Source organism: Notamacropus eugenii, chromosome 1, assembly GCF_028372415.1.
Source record: "Notamacropus eugenii isolate mMacEug1 chromosome 1, mMacEug1.pri_v2, whole genome shotgun sequence".
Taxonomy (NCBI): domain Eukaryota; kingdom Metazoa; phylum Chordata; class Mammalia; order Diprotodontia; family Macropodidae; genus Notamacropus; species Notamacropus eugenii.
This window is the reverse complement of record NC_092872.1, coordinates 291759518-291779743: the sequence shown is the minus strand read 5'-3', so window position 1 is coordinate 291779743 and position 20226 is coordinate 291759518. Positions and strand designations below refer to the sequence as shown.

The 20226-nt window shown below is 49.2% G+C and overlaps 1 protein-coding gene across 4 annotated transcripts in view; it reads right to left on the bottom strand.

Annotated features, from left to right (window-relative positions):
- Positions 1-2713: 2713 nt before the first annotated feature.
- Positions 2714-20226, bottom strand: part of ADGRA1 (adhesion G protein-coupled receptor A1) — a 282987-nt gene continuing 265474 nt past the window's right edge. For all 4 annotated transcript variants that reach the window (XM_072629136.1, XM_072629134.1, XM_072629135.1 and 1 more), the window contains 2 exons: positions 10025-10123; positions 2714-6357 (listed from right to left, as the gene is read on the bottom strand). In XM_072629136.1, the coding sequence (XP_072485237.1) occupies positions 5148-6357; positions 10025-10123 (1309 nt within the window). In that variant the 3' untranslated portion in view covers positions 2714-5147. The remainder of the gene's footprint in view (positions 6358-10024; positions 10124-20226) is intronic.

Below are 20226 nucleotides of genomic sequence, written 5' to 3'. Positions count from 1 at the left end.
TCCCCCTCTCCCAGTCTACTGGCTGCTTTCCTGTTTAAAAAAACTGTCCACACTTAATAAAGCAATCTTCCCAAACCTGCTAGCTGCAATTCTGAATCTCTTCTCCTTGTCTTAGCTAAATTCCATAAGGTTGTCTGCACTCAGTGACCCTCCTCCGCTTTCTTCTCCTCCTCCTTCTCCTCCTTCTTCTCTCTCTCAGTTGAAGTTATATGACTTTCCCAAGGTCACACAGCTAGCAAGTGTTTGAAGCTGGCTTTGAACTCAGGTCTTCCTGACTTCAGGACAGGTGCCCTATTCACAGTGCCTAGATGCCCCTCTAATTCTCTTCTTAACTCTCTGCAGTCTGGTTTCTGATCTCATACTTCTCTGAAACTTTCCAAATTCACCAATGACCTTTTAATTGTTTCATCCCATGACCTTTTCCAATTCTTATCTTTCCTGATCTCTCCACAGCCTTGGACAGTATCCATCACTTCTTCTCCTGCATATTCTTTCTTCTCTTGGTTTTTGAGACTCTGCTCTTACCTGGTTCTACTTCCTGCTTCATTGCTTTGCAGGATCTTCATCCAGGGTATGCCTGATAATGAAGTGTCCCCCACAGCTGTTTCCTGGGCGCTCTTCTCTTATAACTCTATATCATTTCACTCAGTGATCTCATCAGCTCTCGAAGATTCAATGATTATCTCGATGCCCATGATTCTCCAGTCTACTTAATCAGCCATAACCTCTCTCAAGCTGCAGTGACACATCTTCACCTGCCTTACAGACATTTCAGATTGGGTGCCCTATCAACACCTCCCCCAACATTCCCCCAATTGAACGAATCATCTTTTCCCCAAACCCTCCCCCCTTTTCCCCTCTCCTGTTGGGAGAAGTACACCACCATGCTTCTAGTCATGCAGACTCACAAACATGGCATCATCCCTGACATCTCCCTCTCTATCAGCCCAACTCCTACATTCAATTCATTGCCAAGTCCCAGCAACTTTACCTTTAGAACACAACTCCTATGTGCCCTCTTCTCTCCCCTACCCTGCCACCACAAGTGAAGGCCTTAATAACCATCTCTATAGACTACTGATCTCTCCCCACCCTTCATTAAGCTGTCAAAGAGATCTTTCCCAAGCACAGGTCTCACCACGTAATCCCAAACTCTAATCAATCTACTCCAGTGGCTCCCCATTACTTCCCAGATTCCATATCAAATACCTTATTTGGTGCTCAAGGCTCTTCATAACCTGCCCCTTCCTATCTTTCCAGTCTCCTTACAACTTACTCCTCCCCATGTTGTCTATGACCCAGTGTCACTGGCTTCCTTGCTGTTCTTTTTCAATTTAAGCCCATTCCTTTCACAAGATACTCCATCTCCTAACTCTGCGCAAGTCTGGAATTCTCTCCCTCCTCATCTCTGCTTCCTGGTCTCCCTCTATTCCTTCAATACTCAGCTTGAATTTCTTTTTTTGAGATTTGGCTTAATAATGAGGTGATAATTTGCACCCCAATCCCCTCCAGTACCTTCTCTGGGATTACTGTCATTTCTTCTTTATATATCCTGTATGTGAATTTTATACATGTATATATATATATATATATATATATATATATATATATATATATATATATATATATATATATATATACACACACACACACACACACACACACACACACACACACACACACACACACACACACACACATACACACACACATATACCTTATAACAATATCACCCATTTTACTGTGACTACTTGATAACAGGTACCATGATGTTTTTTGCACTTAGCACAGTGCCTAACACCTACTAAGCATTTAATCGATACTCATTGATTGATTGATCTATGATGATTTCTGATCTTTGATGGCCCTTACAACTCTGTGATTCTAAAAAAACTATGATTTATGTTTTCAAGAATGGCTAAGAATTGGAAATTGAGAAGCTGCCCATCAATTGGGGAATGGCTAAACAAGCTATGGTATATGATTGTAATGGAATATTATTGTGCTATAAGAAATGATGAACAGGATGCTCTAAGAAAAACCTGAGAAGGGAAGTGAGAACATTTTACATAGTCACAGCAATATTGTACAATGGACAACTGTGAATGTCTTAGCTCTTCTCAGCAACACAACGATCCAAGACAGTTCCAAAAAACTTGTGATGAAGAATGCTATTCATCTCCACAGAAAGAACTAATGGATTCTGAATGTAGATTGAAGCTTTCTCCCTCTCTTTCTGTCTGTCTTTGAAATTTTCTTCCACAAAAAACTAATATGGAAGTGTTTTACATGATTGCATATGTATAACATATCAGATTGCTTATCATTTTAGGGAGGGAGGGATACACTTTGGAACTCAAAACTTTAAAAAAAACAATGAACGTTAAAAATTGTTTCTACATGTAATTGGGAAAAAAATGAAATATTTTTAAAGGGGCTTCCATGTGGGGAAAGTGCCTGTGATTTCACCAATGTGAGAAATCCCAGGTGTACCAGGGCAACAAGTCATCTTTGACATTGCTGAAAAATCTTAGAGTGACCCTTCTCCAACAGATTGAGTGACTTAAGTAACGCTTTACTCCTAATCCTAAATGACAGAAGCAAGGCTAAATACGGTGTGAGAAGCCCTGCAACTCCACCCCTCCCCAGGGATCCCCTAGACTGGCCCAGAAGAAGCCTTTCTCTGAAGTTACTACACATCGAGTCATCTGGCTCTGCTTAGTTACGTTGTAGACTTTTATTTTCTGAAAATAGAATATGCAAACAGAATATTTCATAACATCTTTTCAGCATGGACTCCTCTAGGCTAAATCCATATTTAAATACAATACGATTTGATATTGAATGTTCACTCTCCGTGTGCAGGGTTCAGTCATCTGGGGAAAGTAGCACCTGCTTCTTTTTCTTGGGAAATGGGTTAAGACTGTATCCTGGCTCCACTCTCTCTCTGCAAAGTCACACCACTGGCCAGGAACAGCATGTGAAGGATGTCTGTTCAGCCCCCAAGTCCCCCAAGGGCACCCATGGGAATGGGGGCAGGGATGGCAACAAGGGCTGTCACTTTGCATAGACAGGATAGGCTGGTCCCTATGTTGGATGACAGGTCCAAAGGATATGGAGTCCTTCCTGGGGTAGAAGGCAGTGATGTCTGTCCTTTCTAGGGTCTGTCACTCTTCCGGGAGGCAGGAGAAACACTTATGAGGGAAAGGACTACACAAAGCATTGTGCCAGGCAAATGCCACAGAACACTGTGATACAGGTGGGGGGTAACTCTTATGGAATAAAGCTTCCTTCTCCTTTGGCCTCAGCACAGTGGGCAGCGATAGGGGACCCAGAGCCTTCACCCAGATGGGCATCTGGCTTCCTGGAGGGTGGGGTGTACAAGGGGTAAGGGCACAACACGTGAGTCCGCCTTGATCCTTGCCTCTCACTTTCAGAGTATGGATTCCAGGAGTCCACTTTGTCAGAGACTCCATTCATGGACACAAGGAGAACAGCTATGATCTGGGACCCATGGGAACCTGCTGGCAATCTGAATGAGGCAGACATGCAAGACAGACCAGAAACAGGCTATAATGTCAGGACAAAGCTGACCAGGGGAAGGAGGTGTTGAGAAAGTTTCTACACAACTTTTATCATGTGTGTGTGTGTGTGTGTGTGTGTGTGTGTGTGTGTGTGTGTGTGCATGACTATTGATGTGCTCTGAAGGAGGGGGCAGGTGAGGACCTTTCCTAGTTGCTATGGCCTCAAGCTGCTCTGTTATGGATGAACATCTCTCCCTTTTGACTCAGGTAGCATTGTACCCTTGCCCTGCTAGGCAGAGGCAATCTTACTAAAAGGTTGACTATCATGAACACAAGCACATCCTCTGAGAAGTCAATTTGCCCAGATGTACATGGAAATGTGGGAAAGATAGCTCTAAATACCCTCCCCCCATTTTAGAATGTTCTCCAAATGCCCATCTGGGAAGGGATCCCCAACTATTACAAGGTAGGGGCACTCAAGTCTGTGAGAAGAGGTCTGGAAGTTCTGCAGAGGAGTGAGTTCTCATATTAGAAATAGTACTCAATTCATCACTGAAATCTAGCCCAGTTCTCTGAATGTCTACACTGCTCATGTGATCAGCCATTCCAGCTTAGTTTTACACAGTTGCAAGGATGACTGTGGTCTTTAATGAGTGAATGACAAAGCCGCCTGGACTTGGGCAGAGATGGCCCATAACCCCTGAGCAGCTCAAAAGTATCTACTGGACAAGCAACATTGAGCTGGTCTAGACACACAGCACAGGGTCACGGACAGTTGGGTGTTCATTAAAGTGGGTCCTTATCAAAGAGGCCAGATAGACATTAAAGTAGGTCCTTATCAAAGGTCTTCTGAAACCTCAAACAAAGCTTAGTGTCACTGGGACAATTCGCAGGATGGACTTCATGGATCCACAAGGCTCAATGCACTGATGCCAAGCAGGCTTCTTTGGCCTGTGACTGTCGTCGTCGTTTGGTGAAAGACACACGGAACACCAGAAAACAGTGAATGGAGCCATCCTAGAGGCGTCATGCAGGTGATAGCCAACAAAGCCCCCTGGGTGCAACAGACAGTCTTGTCGGCCTCTTCTCCCCTCCTGGGGAGGGGAGGCAAACGGAAACTGGCCCAAGGAAGTCCTCAGCCTAGTCGTAGCTTTACCCCTAGAACCCAGGACAAGAGGCAGCATTGCTTTCATGGAGTGGCCCCAGGGCTGTTGTCACTTTGAATCAGGGTCTGGGTTGAGGCGCCGAGCAGTGAGTGAAAAGACGAACTCATCTTAGCTGGGAAATGAAAGGAATAGGGAGGCCTCCCGCTTGAGCGTATGGGGGAAAGACGAAGGACCAGCTCCGGGAGGGCGTCTGGCCTCTAGCAATCCCTCCTCCCGGCCGCGTCTTCACAAACTTCCGTCCCACTCTCGTCGAACCACTTTCTCAAGCCCTGTAGCTCCATCGCTAGCCGCCGACCACTGTCCCTACTTCCCCCGCCCTTTCTTTTCCTCTCAAGAACTTGGTCGGAAAAAGCCGAGGGAGGCCAGCGCAGACACGAGAAGGCGGTGCGGTCCAGCCGAGCGAGGAGCGATCGGCGGGGACCAGACGCCCCTTCCCAGCCCTTGCCTGTCCCATGCATCACACAGTCGTTTCGTTCCTCCACGGGCCGGTTTTGATATTTCCCGTGCCATCAGGGCCGTACACCATGGCTTCCTCCAGGTTCCCCGTGGGCAGCCCGTTGTGGTTGGCTGTGTTACATGGTAACGCCTGTGTCCGCGTGTGCATTTCGAAGGGAGCTGCGTGGGGTACAACCTCCCCCTCGGACATTTGGGTACAGCTGCATATGACGGTGCTGGCGTCGCTGCTTTCAGGCTGGTTAATGGTGGGGAAGGGGTCGCCCTGGCCGCAGCAGGACCGGTGGTGCCCCGGCTGGCCCTCGTGTGTACTGTGGGGACTGTCCGTGTGGGAGCTGTGGATGCTGCCGCCGTCCAGGCTGGACGGGATGTGGTAGGCGTACTCCCTCTCTGCCGCTGCCTCCCGGTGCCGGCTGAAGTAGCGGGGCTTGGCTCTGTTCTTCAGACACCTGTGTAGATGAGCGTTGGGCCGGAAGGCGTCCTCCCTGTGCACGTGGATGTGGGCCTCCTCTTCCATCAGCTGCTCGCAGTGCATTTTGGCGCAGCAGGGCGTGACCGGGGACAGGCAGTTGACGTGGTTCTGGGCCGCATGCAGGTTGGTCAGCTTGCAGTGGCCGCCCGAGGTATGAGCGAAGCCTCCGGCCTTACTCAGACACGGGGAGTCCTGGAGACAGGGGGTGTGGATCTGGGCATCCCCGTTGGCGTTCACCTGGGCGCGGGCGTGGACCTGCATGGCGTAGGCGTTTCTCCGAGAAGGGCAGCAGGACCACCAGCAGTGCCAGACATCGTCTCGCTTGGCACAGTGGTGAATCAGGATGAAGAGCCCTAAGGTCACGCAGAAGGCCCCATAGAGGCAGCTGAAGATCATGTCCAAGAAGGGGCCTTGTGATACGGCGAGGGCTCCGAAGGTCCAGGTGACCAGGAAGAGGAAGAGGGTGAAGGCCGCTGCCCGGAGTTGAGCCTTGAAGGAATGCTCGTTCTCCAGGAGGGAGGCGGACATCATGGAGCAGGCAGCGGCGGGGTGGTGACCGTGGCTGGCCTCCGGGACTGCCAGCCTCTGCTGCTCTTCTCTCCTCTCCTTGAGTTCATATTTGCGCTCTGGATGGCGCCTCAGCTGGACATAGGTGCAGAGAAAATAGACACAGGTCACCAGCACAATGAAGGCCACGGGTCCGTAAAAGGCCCCCAGGCTTGGCTCCCAGGCCATCCAGCAGCTGCGGGGGAGAGAGGCAGAGTTAGGACCGTGGACTGGGACTACCCGCCCCGCCCCGTGCGCTGTAGGGTCAATGATCCCATGGAGGAGACTCGTGACAGCCGCAAGACTGGGAGCCGCTGGGTGGAACCTCTGCCTTGAAACATCTCATCAATCCTCATCCCTCGGTCACCGACTCAGGTCTGATGGTAACTGAGGATTCGGTGTGGGGGAGGGGCCAGAAGATATCCAAAGCAGCGCCCCTTCTCCCCCAAACACCGTCAGGAAATGTTGCTCATCCAGGCCTGGGCACACCAGGCTCGGAGTGCTTAGTTAGCTCCTGCACACAGAGAGAAGCCTGCTTGGCTTCCCTTCACGACCTACGTTCCACATTTTGTAGTTGCTGCTTATGGAGAAGTACCTTTCCTGAGTCATTCTCTGCCTTTGGGATGATCACCATCCCAAGAGAGGACTTGGGGAGGGCCAAGAATTCACTGTCACCACTGCCCTGCATTGAAACAACTGAACTCCGGACCCTGAAGAGGGGGGAAGGGAGAGGATGGAGGACGATGATGAGGAGGAAAAAGAGGAAGGAAAGGGGAGAGGGATGGAGGGGGAGGGAAGGGAGGAGAGGGAGGAGATAGGGAAGGGAAAGAGAGAAGGAGGAAGAAGAGAAGGGGGAGAAGTGGGAAAGGGAGAGGGAGGAGAAGTAGAAGGGAAATAGAGGGAGGAGGAGGGAGAGGGGGAAGTAGAAAGAGGAAGAGTGGGAAAAGGGGGGAGAGGGGGAGAAAGAGGGAGAAAGGGAGGAGGAGGAGGAAGAGAAGGAGGGGGAAGGGAAGGGGGGAGAGAGAGAGAGAAAGAGAGAGAGAGAGAGAGAGAGAGAGAGAGAGAGAGGAGAGAGAGAGAGAGAGAGAGAAAGAGGAGCAGGGGAGGGGCAGAGAAGTGAGAAGGGCAAATTTCTTCCTGACTACAAGCACGGAGCATTCCCAGGGCAGTCTCAGCACATAAGTGTGGGAGGGGACCCCAGAAAGAGGACAGCAGAGAAGGGGGCAAGGGACTTGTCCAGGGTCACATGGTCATCGATGTCAGTGATGGATTTCTAGCCTCCCGATTGCTCATGCATACTCTGCTATCCTAGGCTCTGTATCAGGGTTGGTGCCAGGAGGCTGGGATGGGATGCCCTGCAGATGCCTTATCAGAACATAAAATATTCTCTTTCTGTGGGGTATGGGTCTCAGAATGTGGGGACATTTTCCACTGCTGCCAAATACTTAGAACTTACACTGGTGTCCCACTGGGAAATTTGATGGCCAAGCTGTGGGTCCTGGACCCACAGAGTGATCAGTTTAGTCTGGTCCTGCTCTAGACTGGGTAGTGGGACCACCCAGAGAATCAAGTCCTCTTAGAATTGGACCCAGGCCCAATGCCACCCAATGCAAGCTTCTGAACCCATGTTCATGCCGTCACCAGGGCTGCCTGGAAATTATGCTTCGCTGTCATTCCAGAGCATTCTCTCTTCCTTTATCACAGATCCTTCCAGTCACTTAGTAAGAATAACTCAAATCCAGCCTGACCCTGGGGAAGTCACTTAGCCTCTATCTTTCTCGGACCATTGATGTGCTGGGAAGCAAACAGAAAATGACAGTCCACAGAGGTTCCCTCTGACTTGATGGTGCTTTCTAGAACGTTCTGGGCACAGAAGGCCTCTCCTCAGCACTTTTTCCACGACTGGCAATCTCCTTAAACTATACTCATTCACATTTAACTGTCTTCATAAGAATTCCCTGATGTTCCTCGTCCTTCCTTTCCCATTTGGCAGACCACACTGGAAGCCTGTTCTTGAAGGGGAGACAGACAGGATGCTGATTTCCTTGGTAATGATCTAAGACAATTGTGAGGAGGGATGTGACATGGGAAAGAGGCAAGCCCCATTTCTCATTGGCTCTTCTTTGGCTGGCCCGGAATGCTGAACCCAGAGTAAGGTCTCACTGAATGCGTGACCAATGGATGCATGGCCCATTAGCTGCAGAGACGTCAGTGGCTGCAGCATTCCTTGGCCAATATGTGTTTGTGCCTGTGCCCAGAGTAACAGTACAGATGGGATGGGAGGCCTCTGAGACACCCCCATGCATTCACTTCTTGTTATCTGTTTAATTGGACATGATTTACAATGCCCGAAAGGTCAGTTGTTAAATTCTTTCCATGCTAGTTGTCTGACCCTCTGTTCTCTGCCTGTTTTACTGATATTTATCTCACCTAGGTCTTTCTTTCTGATGAGAATCCCCAAGACTCTGTGATGAGGGACTCTTTCTTGCTGCCCACGTGTCTGGATTCCCCTGTACAGAACCTGCCTTTACTCCCTCTCTCATAGGACCTAGCTCTCCCGGGTTCTAGGTCTTCCACCTCCTGACTCCCAGCCCCTGGTGTTGATGCGTGTTTTCTGACATGTCTCTTGTTTCCCTTCTCCATGAACATCCCAAATGCACCCCAGTCTCTAAAACTGTCCAAGAAGGGAATGGACTACTTAGGATGACCCCTGAGATGCCAGTATTCTTTGAAAACTGCAGGGACCCCTGAGGCCTTGCAAATAGACCATAAACTCCTGACTCTGCTATTCCTGATCCACCAAAATGTAGATCTCATATGGAGTTGGTGAGAAGTGGCCATCTTCAGTCATTTCCCATCTAGCCTGTCTAATGACCAGCATTCAACCTTCCCATCCCTTTGTGATGGAGTCAAAACAGCATGGAAGCAGTGAATTTTCCCAGGGAACACACCAAGGAGATTCATTCCAAGCCAAGCACCTGTGTGTGTGTGTACATGCATGAGTGTGTTGTGCATATTTGTGTTACATGTTGTGTGTATGTGTGTGAGCATGTGTATGTGTGCACAAGTGTCTTGTGTATGGGTGTGGTGTGTATGTGTGCATATGTTATGTATGTGAGTGTGTTGTGTGTATATGTATGTATGAGTGTAGGTATTGTGCCTTATGTATATATGTGAGTGTTCATGTGTTGTACAAGAGTGTGTTGTGTGCATGAGTGTGTGTACATGTGTACAAAGTGTGTTGTGTGCATGGATGTGAGTGTGTTTGTGTATTGTGTGCATGCATATATGCATGTGTGTGTGCACATATGTGCGCACACATGGCCCTGAGGATGGAGCTTGGGCAAGGTTTCTGACCACAATTGATGACTCCCTGGAGCCAGAAAGGAGCCAGGACTCTAGGCTAGTGAGTTTGATGCACCCGCTTTCCCTCTGGAGTTCTTTCTGTCCTGTCCCTGCTGACGCCATATGTCTCCAGGGGAATCCAGAGTCCCGTCCCATCCACAAGGTGCTCAGGATGGCTCCCTCTGGCCCCCAGAACTGCCTCACCTGGGCAGCTCTGAGAAAAGATAGGATCATCAACTATCTACTCCAAGCCCCTCATTGAACAAGTGAGGATGATGAGGCACACAGAGGCTCACAGAGCTATTGAGTGTCTGACCAAGATTTGAATTTGGGTCTTCCCAACTCTGGCCCTTGGGTCACCAGCATGGAGCTAAGATAGTCCCATAGACCAGCCTTTTTCTTTCAGACAAAATGGAAATGCCTTCTCTTCCTCAGGCACTAATTGTAGGACCTTCTCATTGCTACAACCGAGAATTTCTCCCTCCCCCTCCCCCCTCTCTGCCCCATGTCATACTTACTATGGGGCACCATCACTATCTGGTCCATAATTTTTGATGTTTGTTGCAGCTGTAATTCCACAGATAATCAAAGGGACACCTCCGCTAATCAGGTAAAATCTGCCGAAAGAGAAAGGGTCACATTTTATTTCCTGGAGGAGGGGGCAGCCTGATGGTGTTCTCTGACCATGTGTACAGAGACATTTTCCAATAAGCTCTTTGGATGGGCTATGACTATGCATGATGTCTTGTGGTGTACTATGGCCTCCTTAGGAGCAGTGGCCTCAAGGGTTCCATGCACCCCACAGAGCAAGGGTGCAGCGGGTGGGGGAGGGCACTGGGGAAGGGGCTTTGCTATGAGTACCAGTTATTCCTCCAGGGGATGAAGAACATCAGGAAAGGATCTCAAGGGTGGTGGTGGTGGAGGGTTCCAAAGGCATAGTTATGTGTGACAGGGTGCTGACATATATGTGTACCTGTGTGTGCAAATGGACAATGCTCAAACAGGATAATGTATGCACTTGAAAATGCTGCAGAAACACTAGATGTTATCGGTGTTTGTATAGAACTCCCAAAGAAATGCATATGATCTGAAGAAGACTGATTCCAATGAGCATGCACAGGCTCTTGCAGCCAGAGGATCAGCTCTGTGCCATGGGAAAGCCTGTGAACATGGAGCTGAGAAGACTGAATTCAGTCATGTTCTGGCTAGGTCACTGGTGAGAGTTCATTCCACAGTCCTCCCCTTGGTCTCCTTTCCCTCTGTCAAGGGGCTAGTGACAAATAGTGAAGGGGAACCTGAGATCTGCTGAGCTTAAGGCACCAGGTCCAGACTGAGGGCACCTGAGGTGAGACTCCTAGGTCCCTAGCCCTGATGTCCGAAGGTCTGTGGGAAACTGAGGATGTACACACTCCAGGCCTGGGGAAAGGACTCTAAATTACAGACTTATTGGTCTGTCCAGAAAACCCCTTCAGCCCTTCCATACACACAGTGGCTTTAACAGCGGCTGACCTCTTGAGTAAGCTTTCGTGGTTAAAAAGCACTTTGTGGACAATGGCTCATTGGACCCTCTCATTTGCAAAATGGGCAGGACAAGTGATAGCTCCATTCTACAGGTGCGGAAATCGAGACTTATGTGCAGCAACTTGCTGAGGGACACACAGCAAGCACTCTGTGAAGTCAGAACTCCGACCCAGGTTCCCAGGCCAGTGAGCAGGACTCATCAACTCTCATGGATTCAGTCACCATCTCTAGGCTGTTGTTTCTCCAAAGTTCTTAGTCAGCTCTAATCTGTCTGTGGACATCCAGTCTCACATCTGTAGTGTGGGACATGTTGAGGGTAGGGTATTTGCTGGATGTCTAGACTGAGATATCTGAAGGCTGTTGAAGATGCAAGATTGAAGGTCAGCAGAGAGAATGGAGCAGGAAAGGGAGATTTGAGAACCCTAGGATAGGGATGGTCATGAAATCCATGGGAGCTGGTGAGATCATCAAGTGAAGTTATCCATAGGGAGAAGAGAGGACCCAGTACAGAACCCTGAGGGACACCCTTGGTTAGAGGGTGTGATCTGGAGGAGGATCCAGTAAAGAAGACAGAGTAGGAGTGGTCAGAGGAGCTATCTAGGAGAACCAAGAGGGGAGAGGGAAGGAGGGAGGAAGAGAGGGAAGGAGAGAGACAGACACAGAGACAGAGAGAGACAAAGACAGAAAGATAGAGACAGAGAGAGAAAGTGAGAGAGAGAGAGAGAGAGAGAGAGAGAGAGAGAGAGAGAGAGAGAGAGAGAGAGAGAGAGGCTAAGACAAAGACACAGAGAGACAGAGACAGATAGCAGAGAGTGAGAAAGAGCACCAACACTTATGGGGATCCAGGGATCCCGAGACAGGGAAGAGGGTCACCCCCAGAGTCAGAAAAACTGTGTCTGAATCATGTCTTTGCCTTTTCTGATTTGTGTGGTCTTGGATGGGTCACTTAATACAAGAGGAGCCTCATCTGTAAATTGAGGGGTCGGGCTGCACACTCTCTGGAGTTCCTTCTGGCTCTCCATTTATGAGGTTTGGATCCTCTATATGCACATAAGCCTTTATGAATTCCATACAAAGCCAATGCAGGGCAAATCTGGGGGCAAGGAGAGGCCTTAGCAGCCAGAAGAATCCAGAGGGGGCTCGTAGAGGAGGTGGAAGTTGAAGTAAGATTTTGAAGGGGTGGAGGGGAAGGGGAAGCCACTCTGTTTAGAAGCCCCATGGAGGAATGTTATATTTGAGGAACAGCCAGCAGGCTAGCTGGGATGTTGGACAGTTCCTCCAGAGGGGAGCATTGGAGACTTCACCTTTGATCCAAGAGATAGTAGGGAGTGGGGGCTGGGAGAGGGTGACACAGTAGAGACTGATCCTTTAGGAAAACCCCTCTGGCAGCTGACTGGATGCTGGATTGGAAGGGGGAAAACCTAGGGGCGGGAACGGTCCTGCACCTGTTCAGGTGTAGGGCAATGGAGGCCCGCCCCAGATCGAGGGGGCAGGGGAGGGGGAGGAAAGGGGAAGATGCCAGAGAGGCTGAGGAGGATGAGATGATAACAGACTGGCTACAAGGAATGAGTGTGAGTGAGGAGTTGAGGATGAACGTGCCCTGGACAGGGATGGGAAGTGAGGGGAGAGTTTGGGGGTCGGGAAGATCATGAGTTTGGGTTTGGACAGTTAGAGTTGGAGACGCAGGCTAATTGTCCAAAAGGCATTGGAGACTTAAGACTGGAGGTCAGGAGGGAGTTAGAGCCAGGTCAGTAAACCCAGGAGGTGTGTGTGGGAGGTGGGGGCAGAAAACCCTCACTTGGTACCTGCAGGGCTTTCCTTCAGATTATCTCATCTGATCCTCGTGAGTGCTGGGGAGGAAGCTGCTATCATGGCCTCCTAGATTTTTTTCAGAGAAGGAAACTAAGGTAGAGAATGACATCTCTAGCAAATATTTGAAGGAGAACACAGAGAAGAAAGAGGAGCCAGAGCAGAAAAGGCATGAGATGAGCCTTAATGATGAGCCAACCAGGGAAGGGAGCCAGGGGCTGTCAGAGCATCCAAGGATGGGGAGACCACCTAGAAGAGGTCACTGGTCACCAGCACCGGGAGGCCTTCAGTATCCTGGTGGTTAGAGTCAGCTCACTGGGATGGTGGAATCCAGGTGAGCAGGACTCTCTGGGAGACAACGACTAAGGGAGCCATGGTGGAAGCTCAGGATTCTCAAGGGTGGAGTGGATAAATTGGAACAAAGAGGGTATGAAGAAGGGAAAGGGGAATCCAGAAAGGCCAGACCAGGAAGGGCTTTAAAAGTTAAGCTGAGCTTGGGTTTTATCCAGGAGGCACTGGGGATTCATGGAAGGTCCTTGAGCAAGGAAGTGACATGGTTAACTTTGGGAAGATTATTCTGGTAACTATGTGGATGATGGAGTAGAGAGTGAGACAAAATGGAAGCGGGAACACAAATGGCAAGGGCTGAAGTAAGGTAGTGGTGGTTTGAGGTGGAGAGTGGTGACGAGAAGGAAACAAACACTGATTAAGTGCCACTGTATGCCTGGCATTGTGTTATATGCTTTACAAATATTATCTCATTTGTTTAGAAGGATGAGAGATGGCTGTTACATGGAAGTTTCACGGACATCTAGGAGAGGGATTTTTCTTTCCTCCCTCCCTCCCTCCCTTCCTTCCTTTCTTCCTTCCTTCCTTCCTCCCTCCTCTTCTTCTTCCTCCTCCTCCTCCTCCTCCTCCTCCTCCTCCTCCTCCTCCTCCTCCTCCTCCTTCTCCTCCTCCTCCCTCCATTTCTGCTTCATCTTCTTAGTTCTTCTCTGGGGCAAGTTAGGTGCTTGTAATTGTGCAGTTCTGTCTTGGTCGCTGCTTCTATCACTCTCCTGGTTCTGTTTCACTCTATATCAGTTCATCCGATGTCTTCCCATGTGAAGCCAGATTTCAAGGTGTTGCAGGGTAAGTGTCTGGAGGGTATGAGTGTAGACCTCCCTTTCTAAATGTTCTGAAGCATCAGGGGAAAGAAGCACATGGGATGCTGGTGTAAGGGTGTGACAGGGACAAAGGGAGGTCTGGAGATAGGTGAGCCTGAAGGGAGGGAGGGAGGGAGAGGCTAAACCAAGAAAGAAGGGTTAATAGAGCTCTTGGGGCTGGGTAGTATGCCAAGTGCATGGTTGAAGAGTGGCCCTGGTCTGCCACTACAAGAACTTCTTCATCAGAGAGGAATCCACGATAGATTTCAGGGGTTACTTGAACTTGAATGGGAAAACAATTGCATCTTTATTTTCATTAACTTCCAACTGCGACAGAGCATTGTCCCACTCTCTTGAGAAGGGATCCATCCTCACAAAGAGGCTCAGGACAAAGACGAAGAAAGAGAGCCTTGCATTACAGAGAAGGGTGAGAAAATGGTGAGCAGTGACACAGCAGGGCTTTGAAGAGTGGAAGATGGGACAGATCGTCACTTGTCAGGAATGTTGTGGGTCAGAATTGGCTTGGACCAGAGGCCTCTGGGGTCCTGTCCAGCTTAGAGACTCTGGAATATCTGACTGGGAAACCATGAGATAGAGATTTTGGTTGTTTGTGATTGCCTTTAGGCTGACCACAGAGCTTGAAGAAGATGTAGAAACCATCTAGTCCACTTCTCTCATTTTACAGGGGAGGAAACTGAGGCCTAGGCACTTCCCCAGGTCACACAAGCAAGCACACAAGCAATGGTCAAGATTTGAATGTCACTCCTGAGACTCAGGGCTTTTTGCTATCTCCATGGAACCCTGCTCTCTTGGGTGTCCTTTGATCCAGTCAGAGCCTGGCAGCTGATGCTCTCATGATCTTACTTTTAGGCAGTTCTGCCTATTAGTCATTGATCTTACTTTGGAGAGGTCATGAATTAAGACATTTCTCTTAATTTCCTTCCATTGCTCCTAATTATTCCCATATCTGAATCCACTCCAGAAAACCTTGGATCTCCTTTTCCTCCTCAGCTTCAGGACGGGGTGGGGAACTGTTATTGAGCCAATCTATGCCTCTCAGTTCTTCTACACTGGCCACTTGGATGTGCCTATTGGTGGCCTGGCCTAAAATCCCTCCAGCAAGTCCATACCTTTCTGGGCGGGGTGTGTTCTGCCTCCTGGGCTTCTGCTGAGCAAGACTGGAGAAGTATCAGTGAGAACTGGGATGGAAAAATGCCTTTGATGATTATTAGAGATGTGAGAGGGGGTCAAGCCATGTGTGTTTTCTGAACCCGTTTCCTTTTAAGTTAACATAGAAACAGCATCTCAGGGTGGTTGTTGGCATCAGGAGAGAAAGGACAGATTCACTGTGGCCCTCCCTGAGTGTTAGTTATAACAACTGGACCTGAAGCCAGGGAGATCCTAGTTCAAATCCAGCCTCATACACTTTCTAGGTGTGTGACCCTGAGCAGGTCACTTCACCTCTGTTTGTCTCAGTCTTCTCACCTGTAAAAATGGGGATAATAATAGTACCCACTTCCCAGGGTTGGTGTAAGTATTCAGTGAGATATTTATAAAGTGCTTTGCAAACCTTGAAGCCCAATATAAATGCTAGCTATCATCATCATGTTCATCACCACCACCATCATCATTATCATTGGACCCCTCCATCAGCTACATCTTTCTGATCCCTGCAGACTCCAGTCACACTGACTTTTCTTCTTTGAACAGTATTGGAGCAGACTCTGTCTATCTGTCAACCCTCTGTGGTTGGTGGCCCAAAAAGTGCTTTGGTGTGAGAAGGTCTGGGTCCGAGTGCTGGCATTGACCAGTCAGCTAGGTGGCATGTTTCTTAGTGTCACATGGGCATTATCACACACAATTCCATCTCCATTCTCCCCAGGCTACTTTCAGCAGAACTTTTAGTAGAAAGCCTCAGGTCTCACCTAAATGCTTCCCCCCCATGCACCATTGATGCCTGAATTTTTATTTCTTTCCTCTGCTTTTCCCACAGGAAGACCAAGTACTGATTACAGAAGAATGATCCATCCAGCGTAATTGATCAGTGAGTCTTCCTGATCATGATTCAGATGTCTTGAGCTTTGTAAGGTTCTCAAAGCCCTTCAGTCACCAGAACCTCCCCAGGACCTGGTGGACAGGCAGTAAAGGCATCACTGTCCCCACTGTGTGCATGAATAAACTGAGGCTCTGAGAAGTTGTAATCATTAGGCCTGATGACTCATCATTCTTCCGGTCACCGATCTGTCATGACTCACCAGGCTTGGTGGATGACTAAGGCCTGGGAGACAGGAATAATGGGGGTGAGATTTTCCTGTGATAAACATAGACACTTCACCTTGAGAACATGAATCTGAATTTGGGAGTCTAATGCAGTAGCCACTGGAGTGAGCTGTGATTTGGGAAAGGAGCCTTGGGCTGGGACACGGACAGCATGGTATCAGCTGCTTTTATGTGGAGGAAAGGAATGTCTCTTCCCTCCCAGAGTCCCACAGCTAAGGATGCTGAGTCCAGAACTCCATTGATTGCTTCACTCTAGTGGTACTGGGCTGGACAATGGCCCATCTCACCCCCATCCCTCACATACCCCAGGGTGTCCAGAAAACTCACCTTGGCCCAGAGCCATATCTCATCCTTACTGTGGCAGGGACTGAATGATGCACTTAGCTCCCTAGAATGGCCCCTTCTGTGACTGATGGTGGGAGAAAAACCTCCCTTCCTTTTTCCCTCTTCCCTTCTTTCTTTCCTTCTTTTCCATCTTCCCTTCCCTTCCTTCTTCCTTCCCTTCCTCCTTCTTTCCCTTACCTTCCTTTCCCTCTCTTTCCCTTCCTTTTCCTTCCCTTCCTCTTCCTTAGACAATACTTATTTCTGACTTCAAACAGGATTGCTAATGATGAAGAGAAGGAGGAGCAGGAGATGATGAAGCTTCCTCCACTGCTCCACAAGCCAGACAGTTACAAGGGTTGTCTCCATTTCACAGATGAGAAAATTGAGGTTTGACAAGGAGAAATAATTAGTCCAAGGTGACAGAGTAGGACTTGAACACAGGTTTTGTGATCCCAAGGACAGCTGGATGACCTAGAATGGTCACGCTGCTTCCCTAGTCATATTTTGTGGCCACTGGGGTGTCCCTCTCCATTCTAATCCTCACTGTCCCTGGAGGGGTGTGGACTGGGCCATCTAGGTCACTGGCCTCTTTTTTACAGGTGAGGAAATGGAGGCTCAGAAAGGTGAAAGGAGGCTTGAACCACTTCATATGATCAGGATTAGAGCCTGCGGTCTTGGTATCGATCCTCAAGAGTTTGATGCTGGTCCTGGAAAGAGCACAGGTCACGAGGCACCTTCCCTTGGAGGCAGAGCAAACAGACGCAAGGTGGCACCGGTCTGCAAAAACACGACCCTCTAAGATTCTGGAGCTCATTTGTATCTGGTTGTTGGCCTGGTGTGTGCCCAGCACATACTTACTGGTGCTTACTGTGGATGAGCTGAACTCCTTCATCTAGCTTGAGTGTCTAATGTGGGCGAGAGTAAGAGCCCTGGGTGGTCCCATGGAAAGAGGACCTGGGTTCAAATCTCATCTCTCCTACGTCCTGCCTGTGTGAGCACAGGCAACTCACAGTCTCCCTGAGACTCAGTCCCTTGTCCACAAAAAACAAGGAGTTTGGACTCCTGGCCTGGGCTTCCTCTTCTGCCTCTCCACCTGGGAAGCCCCAGAAGAGCAAAGTGGATTCTGAGGGTGCTGTCCTCGAGACAACTTAGACAACAGATGAACATGGCAGCTGGCGTGTCCACCGACAGACAGAGGAGCCACAGCAGCTACAGCGGGGAAGGATAGGTATCTCTTCGTGGAGCTGCCAGCAACGTGTAACAGCATATACCAGATCGCACATCAATAACGTCCCACTGCTCTACTAAGGGAAGAAGCACACAAGCATTTACTAACAACCTACTACATGCTAGGCACTGTACTAAGCTTTACAAATGTTATTTCATTGGATCCTCAGATTCACCCTCTAGGCAGGTGCCATTATTACCCCCTTTTGCAGAAGAGGAAACTGAGGCAGATATAGGAGAGGTGGCATGTTCAGGGTTCCACAGCTTGTACTGTGGTAGGTTGGATTTGAACCAGCTCAATGGCATTGAGAATTCCTTGGTCTTCCCAGCTGTTCCCTGATGGGCACCGTTTGCAGGGAGCTGCTACAGTTCCAGGGGAGGCCCTGTGTGGAGTTCAAGGAAGGAGAGGCTCCCATGGGAGGTGAAGTCCCCCAGAATTCCCTGTTGACCACCGACAATTTATACCAGCTCCTCTGTAAGATCCGTGGCCCCTCGGAAGAGACATGCCCAATCACCCATGCAGGAAAAGCTGTGGTTAGAGGCTGACACTGAGCTAGATGGTGAGATGAGCTCTGAACCTAATGAAGGGAAAGTCTGGACTGGCTCACCAGTGGAACAGCTCTAAGGCACTCTCAGACGTAAACCTCTCCCCTTGACGTTTTCTCTACGTCTTTATCTCTGCAAATCACCAGATGTCACAATCTTCCTGAGAACCCAGATTGTGGGTGAGCTGAAGGGAAACAGAGGAATGCATCGTGGGTGTGGTTTGGCACCAAGATGGCACCCATAGCAACTTGTACTCAACAAGAGCTGTCAAAGATATCACTCAGAACATTTGGAAAGGGTGGGCAGCCTGCCATGAAGTGGGGACAGCCCTCATACTACCCTGCTGCCTATAGGATGGTAGGACACCCAGCTGGGGCGTGGGGGAAGACCTCCAGGGAATGGTTGGCAGCAGGTCAGGGAGGAGCTCTAATCTGCACCTGTGATAGCTTGCCCATTGGTGCCAATCCCGGTGAACACTGCATCATCCAGGGAAACGTGGAGAACAAGATTCATTTTTACGTGTCCTGGGTTTTTAATCACAAGAAAGTCACCTCTTGTCTTTCTTTCTGCATCTGCTTGTTTTAATTTCTCTGTCTCTGTATCTCCTCTCTGTCCTTGTCTTCATCTCTCTTTCTCCTTGACTATCTCTGCTTTTGTCTCTCTGTCTGCCTATTTGTCTCGGTATTTCTTTGCCCCCCCCCCCTCCATGTCTCTCTCTTCTGTCTGTCTGTCTCTTCTCTCTCTCTGTCTCTCCTGTCTCTGTCTCTCTCCTCTCTCTCTCTGTCTCTCTTGTTTATCTTTGTATCTTTATGCCTATGTGTCTCTCTGCCTCTCCCTTTCTGATCCCATCTCCATCTCTTCTGCCTTGTCTGCCTCTCTGCCTCCGGGTCTTTCCAGTTTAGTTTTTTAACCAAATGGATTTTCCTGCAGAAACATGCCTTGGACATCCCAAGGAAAGGTTGAGGGTAAAGGAAGGTGAAGGAAGCTGCCGCCAGCCAGTCATGCCAAGGGGATGTATGTTTCCTAGGTAACCAGTTCTCCTTATCTTCTGGCAGGTGGGGAGGAGGGAGGAGGGAGGTCTTTCAGAACTGCCAACCTGAGGTTGCAGAGCAGGTGAATTCCTTGCAGGTGGGCCATTGACCTTGTCTGGGCTGATGCTGGGCACAGCAGGCCCTGAGGTGGCCATTAATGTCACCACATAATTCTGATTGCCCATCCACCTCTTGGCTACTGGAGTCTACAGTGGGGCTTACAAGTGGAGACTGTTAGAGCGTGAAGGAGGCCTGTAGAATCTTTTATCCAGCACCTCCCCCTCCCTGACTTCCTTTCACAAAGGAAGGTAGGCAGACCCAGAGAGGGGAGGGCTATGTCCAAGGATATCCAGTAAATTGCCAGCATGGCCTGGAAGAGACCCCATATTCCCCACTCCCCATCCAGATTTTTCCACAATACAACGCAGAGGAAAGCATTAGCTACATGGCCAAAAGACCTGGACTCAAATCTCAGCTCTGATACCGCTAAATGTGAGACCATGGGCCTTTCATCTTTCACCTCCTGAGCCTCAGTTTCCTCATTGGTAAAACAGGGACAGTAATATTGTACTAATTAGCTGGTTGGGTTGTCATTTATCAGGAAAGATCTTTGCATGCCACAGCAATGTGATCACTGTCCTCATCCCTGGACACCATTATCCTTAATGGGGGCACAGACATACATACATGTCTGCACACACATGTGCACACATACATTCATGCATGCCTGTACACACATGTGCACCTGAACACATGTGCATGCACCTCTGAGTGATAGATAGACTGACTGTACAATGAGTGCCCTGGTCTCAGTCCTTGGCTCTTTGTGACAACATT